Source organism: Entamoeba dispar, genomic scaffold (assembly GCF_000209125.1).
Source record: "Entamoeba dispar SAW760 scf_1105229457915 genomic scaffold, whole genome shotgun sequence".
Classification (NCBI taxonomy): Eukaryota; Evosea; order Mastigamoebida; family Endamoebidae; genus Entamoeba; species Entamoeba dispar.
In genome coordinates, this window is record NW_001852931.1 from 23,041 (window position 1) to 30,998 (window position 7,958).

A 7,958-nucleotide genomic window follows, 5' to 3' on the forward strand; every position below is an offset into this window, starting at 1 on the left:
TATAAAAACTTTTGATAATAGTTTTATAGATTAATTTATTTCTGTGTTTAAATTTTAATTAAAATAAGTGCAATATTAGTTTAAAAAAATAGATAAAATGAATAAAGAAAAATAAGAAATGTATGTACTAAATAAAACAACAATATGGCAATCATAGTGAAAAAAATTAATACAAGCAATACCCAAAGAAATACACTGGACTGATAAATGGTCGTAGTATAATATATTTCTTTAGATTAATAAACAATAAAAACAATTAATAATTTTATTTAATTATTTTTTTATATAAATGATAAAAAACCTGATTTAAATAACATAAAATAAGTGTTAAAAAGAAAAATTATTAACTTATTTGTTGTTTTTATCATCTTCATGGAAAGCGAAATAAACGAATGAAGCAATAATAATCATAGATGAAAACAAACAAAAAATAAGTGCGACTATATCCCCTTTTGAATAAGTAATTAATGTATCACAAAAAAATTTAAAACAGCAACAGAATGAATAAGAAAGTAATAATAAACAATTAATAACAAACCTAAAGGGTTTCTTAAAGTGAAGAACAAGAAAAGGGGTACTAAAAACATAAACACAGTAAATTTAAAGAATGTCTGTAATACTCCTGGTTCAAAACGTTCTGATAATGGACGATTTATCATTTTATTTTGGTCATTCTCTTTAATTTGGGGTTGTGAGGTTTGATGAATATGATCAGAATTATCTGAAACGGTTGGGTTTGTTTCTGGTAATTTGGAACTTCTCACACTCATTGATTTTTAACTAAAAAAAAGAATGATTTTAAATGAAAGTTTCAAATAATAGTTTTTAATTAACAATTCTTTTTTTTATTTCACAAAGATCGGTATATCATAATAGGTTTTTCTCTTCCGAAGATTTTTCTCAATGTTTCAATATCAGCTCTCATAGAACTGATTATAAAAGGGTCAGTGTGATGGATTTTTCTTTTATCTGAGAAATATTTTTGGGCATGAGTACGTACTTGTACTGATGTTCTAGTCTTTACGTATTTGGATATTTTTAAAACAGGAAGTCCTTTGCAAGCTGTTGCATTGAGAAAACAAAGGCAAATCATAAATCTAGTGTGTTCGTCATTACTCCAATACCTATGTGTACCCAAAGTTCCTTCAGGTATTGAAAGTGAATGGTTTGTAACACTAAACAATTCTTTTAAAATCGATTCTTGCTCATCAAATATCTTAAGTAAAGTGGTTTTATCTTGAATTTCCATCTCAATGAATTACTAGTGTTAACATTCCAAATGATATTTATAGGTTCAGAATACTCTTCTTATTCCAGGGGCTTCTTCTGATTATTTGAAACTTCAATTTTTTGAACCTTATGATTTTCTTTCAATTTTTACTTCTTTCTTTTCATATATTGAAATGATATTACTTTTATTTGGTTCATTTATTGAACTTTTCTTTTTCTTTTCTCTTTTATTTTTTCATTACTAATTTTATTTATAATTATTATTTTTAGTATTTGAAAATAACTAACTTGGTTGGCTGTTTTTTTATTAGTATTCTGTTAATTATTTCTATCAAAATATTTACCTCTCCACATAAAAGTGAATCAACTCCTTTTCTGTGAATTACATTAAAGAAATCCTTCACTATGATATTAAATTTATCGACTTTTTGAAGATAAAATATTTTTTTCGATTTTTATTTTTGTTTTTTACTATTTTACTAAATTTTTTTGTAAAAAATATTTCATAATCAATTGGATATTTCTTATTACTTTTTATTGTGGTTCCTCTAATTTAGTATTTTTTTATGATTATTTGTTGTTTATATTTTTTCATTCATATTATGAATTAATTTTTAATTAGTGCATTCTCATTCCTCATTACTTCTCTGTGTTTCATTCCTTTTTCATTGCTTCTCATTAAGTCTTATTGTGCTTATTCTACTGATTAACCAATTTTGGTTATATCACCCCAAAAGAAATACCCCCTGATTTAATAACACATTTATGTGAGATGTTTGATAATTTCTTCTGAAATACTCTCAACACCTTCAGTTGTTAATGTAGTTTTAACAAATGACAATGGGATTGCAGTAAGTTTATTCATAGTATACTGCCCAGCTACTATACATTATTTGGCAGCACTAATTCTGAAATGTGTAATTTTACCATCTAGATAACTACTAGCTTGAACAACAATAATACTTCACTTTTTCCTCAACCTTGTTTATGAAGAACTGGTAAACAAATGATGAGACACATTGTTGTATTGAACGAAAAGTCAACCACGTCACTACACAACCTAAAACAAAAGAAATAAAAGAAATTCAGAGCAAGAGAAAAGAGGAATAATAAATCAAAACAACAGCACATAAATCTTAAAGACCAGAATAAAGACGAGTAAAAAAGAAGACTAAAAAAGCCTTGATAAGAAAAAAGAAAAATAAACAAGAAGATGTGATAGAACGTTTGATTGAAAACAATATTGGGAGAATTAAAATTAAAAAACTTCAAATTATTAAATATGACAAACGTTGGTAGACCAACATGGTATTCAGCAAGAGGAAGTAAACACCAAGGGGGAATCAATTATGTACCATCAAAGCAGGTTTCTGCACAAGACGTTATTGTACAACCAGAATTAAAGAAAAGGAAAGTAGACCAGTTAATAACAAGAGAAATGTTAGAAAATACTAATAAAAAACAAGAAGAATTAAAACCTAAGAAAATTGAATATAAAGAAAGTAGTGATAAACAAAAAATTAAAGAAGAAATTAAAGAAGAAATTAAAGAAGAAATTAAAGAAGAAATTAAAGAAGAAATTGAAAGCGAAGACACTGAAGAAGCACTTAAAAAAGAATACGAAGAAATGGAAGAAGAAGAAGAATTTGAGGATTCTTCTGATTCTCAAAAATACTTTTCTGATGGATTGATTCAAAGAAAGTGGTATGATGATGTTGTATTTAAAAATCAAGCAAAAGAACCTCCGAAACAAACCCAGTATATTAATGACACTTTACGTAATGAATATCATCAACGTTTTATGGATAAATTCATTAAATAATTTATTTTTGTTATATATTACAATAACATTAAAAGTTTGAAATTAAAAAACTTCACCTTTTAATGATCTATTTTTATAGAAACGATAAAAGGAATAATAAAAAGAATTAAAAAATAGTAAAAACTAAAAAGAAAATAAAAAATAATAACAAATTTTATTAAAATAAGTGAAAAAAGGTGAAGCATGAGAAAATTAAAAAAAATCTTTGACTTAAAAGAACAAAAAAAGATTTAAAGATTCAAATTGATGAAAGTCCAATTAGAACATCTTTATTTATTAAATGTAGTGTTATACCTTGATTATATGAATGCTAGAAGATTTTCACTAATAAATAGTAAATGTTTAAAAGCTATTCATTGTTTATTAAGAAATCCAAATATTGTTAATGTAGAAGGAGAAAGTAAATTGTCACAACTAAGTAGTAAAACAAAAGGAATAATTGGAGAATTAAGAACATTTGATGGAATTCAAACATTAAGTTGTGACTATGAAGTACTTTTAAATATTCCATTTACTCTTATTAAAAATGTACAATGTTTTAAATTATCATTAAAACTTTTACAACCATTTGATTTAATAAGAATTAAAGAATATGATATAACAGATAAAATTACTGAACTAACATTATTTATTTATACCAATGTTGATATTAGATTTGGTTTTACTCAATTTGAATCATTGAGAAAATTATATATTAATTATGGGTTTAATGTTAATGAACAATCACTTGAACTTATTTCACCAATACTAAACACATTACCTCATTTTACCAAATTAATTATTGAGTGTGCTGCAAGTGGAGTATTACAGTTTATTCCTTATATTAAACGATTAAACAAAATTAGAATAGAAATATTATTGAGAGTTATTGGATTAAAAGATTCTATTTATAATGAATTAAAAGAAATACATTCATATTGTAAAATTTGTTCTGTCTTTAATAATATCTCTCCATTTCTTATTAACCATTCTATTCCTTTATTAATTGATCAAAAAAAGTTATTTATTATAGCTCCAGATATTGTTGAAACTGACGAAGTAGAAAGTGCATGGAATTTATACTATCCTTCTAAAGTTTCAATATTTGGAAATAAGGATCTCTTTACAAATGTTAATGAATTAAATCTTTCTCATCATAATTCATTAATAGACCTTTCTTTATCAAGAATTCATTCATACAACCCTATTCAATTATTATTTCCTGTTTCATTAAGATCATTATCATTTTCATGTTTTAATGTTACTCCATTCCCCTCTCTTAGTTCATTAAAAATAGAAGAATTAAAAGTGAATGACTGTTCCACAATTGTATCTCTTTGTTACCTACAACATTAACTAAATTATCTGTTTTTGATTGTGAACGATTAACAGAAATTATTGACTTAAATAATGAAAAGATGAGAGATTTAAAAATCTCATGTCCGTCTGTAAAAATGATTGTTCCTTATGTATGTAAGAAGAGATTAAAGAAATATTATAACAAAGTTACTTCAAATAACCCTGTTGATATTTTAATATCTCAACGGGCTCGTCAATGTATGGGTAAAACGGATAATTTTTCTGATGTTGAAATACCTACAGGTAACATCCCTTTAGTACGTCGAAGTTTCGTATCAGTGAATTGCTAATTATGAAGAGACATTTTATATAATGTTTTTAATATCATTTAATTACATAATTTATTATTTGTTATATTTTTTTTTAAATTGAGGTTTATATTTGATGAAATACAATCATCAGAACTAAGAAGAAAGAACTTTGTTTCTACAACTCTATTTCATGCCACGAAGAAGATCATCTAGTTCAAGCCGAAAATCAAATGAAAAAAAAAAAGCAAAGAAAAGAAATAACAAAGGTGAAGAACAAAGAAAACTCGAACAAAAAGAAAAAGATGAATTAAAGGAATATCTTGAAGAAAAAAAGAAATATTTTGAAGATGTAGACAATTTTAAATTAGATACAGTTATAGAAGATCCTAAAAAGCCCTCTGAAAATAATGAAGAAACAAGTTTATTTTCTTTTGATAGACCAAACTTGTCTAGTCTTATCAATTCTGGATTAAGTCGAGAAAGTATTTCTATTATTCCACGTGAACCAGAAGAAGAAAAAAGTGATGACTCATTCATTAATAGACCTAATGGAGAAATTTTTCCTTCAAGAAAAGAAATTCAAATTGAGTCAAAAGAACTTGATTATATTAGCCAAAAATAAATATGTAATGTTGTTTGTTTTAAATAAATTAATTCTTCTTTACTTTTGTAGTACTTATTGTTTGTAAAGACGTATTCATAATATTAATGGCATCTTGTGCAGCAGTTATGATATCTTTAAACCTGTCAGGCCCTAATAGTATTCCCCCAAACCAACGTGAAACCATAACACAAACATTAGTTGCAGAGATTTGTTCAAGACTTTTTAATAATTGTTTACCTGCAGCATGTTCACCATCATCATCAAAATCACAAATAATAGAGTCATTTATTTTTATTCTATAAGCTTGAATATTATGAGTTGCTATAGATATCTTTTTATTTCTTAATAATTCTTCAAACACAATTCTAACTTCTTTTTCATTGTTTACTGGTGCAGCAAATGCAATAAACTTACTTTTACGGTCATTAATTGGATTAGAAATAAAAATAGGAATTCCCTTTGCTGAAAGTCCTTGCATAACACTCTCTTCATTTTCTTCTTTAGAAATAATTTCTTGTTTTGCTTGAATCTCTTTTTCTGCTTCATCATCTTTATAAATTTTAGCATTAATTTTTTGAAGAAATTCTTCACTTTGTAAATAATCAACAATTGCATAAATACACTGACCTCCTCTATACTCATTTGCTATTCTCTCAGCTTCATCAATACAGACATTTAACTGACCATCATTTAACCAATTTCTTTTTGTTTTTGCTTCAAAACGAGGAATTTCTTCAAAGGGGTAATTATTTGGTAAATAATAAAACAGAATTAAAGAACAAGAAGAAGAAAAACAAATATGAACTCGATAATGATTTTGATCAATTTTATTAAAATTAATTAAGTCATTATATTTAAAAACCTCTTTTAATGATTCATATTCTTCTATTTGTTCGTTGTTCATAAGAAATGAAAAAGATACACTTTCAATAGAACTATAAAATAGGGTTAAAACAATCAATTATTAATATTTTTTTTAAGAGAATTTAACAAAGGAAGGATGTTCAATATTAATTGTAGTTGGAAATCCTTTAATCATATGTCCATCAATTGAAATAGATACAGTCAATGTTCCTGGAAGACATAACCATATATTTACATCAAACCCACATTCTCTTGAAATTACACAGCTTTGTATTGGAGTAGAATTAATTGATGCTTGAACGTCAACTAATTGAATTTGATTAACACCAACTTCATCTAACTCACTATTATATGTTACAAATGACACAGTTAATAAATCTCCAATTGTCATAGATTCTGGAAGTTTTTTGCATAATGAAATTTGTGAAAAATCTAATTCTAATGGTTCTAAAGCAATAACAGTTACTGGAAATCCAGAAATTGGAATTTTTTCTAATTCTCCATTTTGTTTTTGTAATAGTAATACATTAAAACTAAAAGTTCCTGATGAAAGTGCATTTAATTTAAGAATACTTTCGTTCATTGTTACAGTTAATTGTTGTGAATGGCGTACACTAATTGGAATTGCTGAGTCAAATTCTTTAATTACATTTCCAAATGAATCTGATAATAAAATATTTAATTCTAATGGTCTGCCAACAACAAGAGTTAAAGTTGAATCTATTTTCTTTTGAATATGAATTATTTCTTTTGAATTAGTAATAATTGTTTTATCTTGAAATAGTAAACATTTAGTAATATCAAGTTTACCTGCTTTAAGAAAAAATGTAGAACTATAAAGAAGTTGTACAGAAGATGATATAGATAATGTATAATCACCTTGTTGAGTAAATATTGGAATAGGTGATCCATAACAATCTCCTAAATTATACAGTTTAATGTTAAATGTTTTTTTAGAATGGTTATGTGTTATTGAACATTGCAAACTTTCAAAATCTAACATATTCTCATTAAAATCAACTGGTCTATATTTAATAAACATTTTATCTCCAACTATATTCTTTTTACTTTCTATTGGTTCTATTAATTTACTTTTTATTGAACTAAACTCTCCTGGAATTACAGTAACACGACATATTGAAAGACTTTGTTTAATAGTAATTTCATATGTCCCACATTCAATTAAACGTTCATTTTGCATTTCACCTATTTCACTTTCAAATTGTTGTTTTTTCTTTTGTGTCCACTGTTGTAGTATTTCGTTTAATTCTATCATTGAATCAATAATCATTGAAAACTCACTTTGATATCCATTTTTTGAACACAATAAAGTTGCTGGTGCACTTCCATTAACTTGTAAAATACATTGTTTTATTTCATCACTACTGACTGTAAGAGAAGGAATTTCCCATGTTAAGTGTGGGTATAATGTCTGTCGAACTCGAGACATTCTTTCTCTTTCATTTTTTAAGTTTTTCTCTTTTTAATTTTAAGTTCTTTAAATTTTTTATTTTAATTTTTTCTTTTTTTTTTTCTTTTTTTTTTCATAAATTTATTATTTTGGCATCATTCTAGAGAATATCTAAACTTAAACTTCTATATCTCATAAGAAGTTAGTATGTCTTCAGTAACTACAGGTAAAAGTGTTAAAGAGTATATTAACTTTTGTTCTGGTTTAATGAATGAAATTGAACAGTCATCAAAAAATAATGATCCAATTGTTCAAAGATTTAGATGGTCTATTTTAATTTTATTTAGAGTAATCACAAATTTATATGATTGTCTTGATAAAAATAAAAATCAGTTAGATTTACTAATATCCCAATTACATGAACAGAATTTAAAGAAA

The 7,958-nt window shown here is 25.4% G+C and overlaps 7 protein-coding genes across 7 annotated transcripts in view, besides 15 other annotated features; 4 read left to right on the forward strand and 3 right to left on the reverse strand.

The window, feature by feature from the left end:
* Window positions 1-46: 46 nt before the first annotated feature.
* Window positions 47-67: a sequence feature (AT_rich).
* Window positions 68-217: 150 nt separating this feature from the next.
* Window positions 218-300: a sequence feature (AT_rich).
* A 550-nt stretch (window positions 301-850) lies between these two features.
* EDI_298270 (uncharacterized protein) lies at window positions 851-1,249 on the reverse strand (the record flags this gene model as incomplete). The annotated part of the gene is made up of 1 exon (XM_001733965.1): window positions 851-1,249. The coding sequence occupies one exon, from the start codon at window positions 1,247-1,249 to the stop codon at window positions 851-853; it is 399 nt and encodes a 132-aa protein (XP_001734017.1).
* A 114-nt stretch (window positions 1,250-1,363) lies between these two features.
* Window positions 1,364-1,499: a microsatellite.
* Window positions 1,500-1,664: 165 nt separating this feature from the next.
* Window positions 1,665-1,734: a sequence feature (AT_rich).
* Window positions 1,735-1,779: 45 nt separating this feature from the next.
* Window positions 1,780-1,851: a sequence feature (AT_rich).
* A 661-nt stretch (window positions 1,852-2,512) lies between these two features.
* On the forward strand, window positions 2,513-3,052 carry EDI_298280 (pre-mRNA-splicing factor cwc15, putative; the record flags this gene model as incomplete). Its single annotated transcript, XM_001733966.1, has 1 exon — window positions 2,513-3,052. One exon carries the CDS (start codon window positions 2,513-2,515, stop codon window positions 3,050-3,052), a length of 540 nt encoding a protein of 179 aa, XP_001734018.1.
* Window positions 2,676-2,825: a microsatellite.
* Window positions 2,754-2,875: a microsatellite.
* Window positions 3,036-3,102: a sequence feature (AT_rich).
* A 25-nt stretch (window positions 3,103-3,127) lies between these two features.
* Window positions 3,128-3,204: a microsatellite.
* Window positions 3,148-3,255: a microsatellite.
* Window positions 3,256-3,298: 43 nt separating this feature from the next.
* EDI_298290 (uncharacterized protein) lies at window positions 3,299-4,387 on the forward strand (the record flags this gene model as incomplete). Its single annotated transcript, XM_001733967.1, has 1 exon — window positions 3,299-4,387. One exon carries the CDS (start codon window positions 3,299-3,301, stop codon window positions 4,385-4,387), a length of 1,089 nt encoding a protein of 362 aa, XP_001734019.1.
* Window positions 4,388-4,692: 305 nt separating this feature from the next.
* Window positions 4,693-4,760: a sequence feature (AT_rich).
* A 71-nt stretch (window positions 4,761-4,831) lies between these two features.
* EDI_298300 (uncharacterized protein) lies at window positions 4,832-5,263 on the forward strand (the record flags this gene model as incomplete). Its single annotated transcript, XM_001733968.1, has 1 exon — window positions 4,832-5,263. The coding sequence occupies one exon, from the start codon at window positions 4,832-4,834 to the stop codon at window positions 5,261-5,263; it is 432 nt and encodes a 143-aa protein (XP_001734020.1).
* Window positions 4,864-4,978: a microsatellite.
* A 28-nt stretch (window positions 5,264-5,291) lies between the features above and the next one.
* Window positions 5,292-6,149, reverse strand: EDI_298310 (impact, putative; the record flags this gene model as incomplete). Its single annotated transcript, XM_001733969.1, has 1 exon — window positions 5,292-6,149. One exon carries the CDS (start codon window positions 6,147-6,149, stop codon window positions 5,292-5,294), a length of 858 nt encoding a protein of 285 aa, XP_001734021.1.
* Window positions 6,069-6,106: a sequence feature (AT_rich).
* A 55-nt stretch (window positions 6,150-6,204) lies between the features above and the next one.
* Window positions 6,205-6,225: a sequence feature (AT_rich).
* Window positions 6,222-7,559, reverse strand: EDI_298320 (uncharacterized protein; the record flags this gene model as incomplete). Its single annotated transcript, XM_001733970.1, has 1 exon — window positions 6,222-7,559. One exon carries the CDS (start codon window positions 7,557-7,559, stop codon window positions 6,222-6,224), a length of 1,338 nt encoding a protein of 445 aa, XP_001734022.1.
* A 53-nt stretch (window positions 7,560-7,612) lies between these two features.
* Window positions 7,613-7,654: a microsatellite.
* A 73-nt stretch (window positions 7,655-7,727) lies between these two features.
* EDI_298330 (uncharacterized protein) overlaps window positions 7,728-7,958 on the forward strand; it is a gene marked incomplete at both ends in the record, with an annotated part of 3,163 nt that continues 2,932 nt past the window's right edge. Inside the window, one exon of the mRNA XM_001733180.1 lies at window positions 7,728-7,958. This exon is cut by the window's right edge and continues 108 nt beyond it. Within this exon, the coding sequence (XP_001733232.1) occupies window positions 7,728-7,958 (231 nt within the window).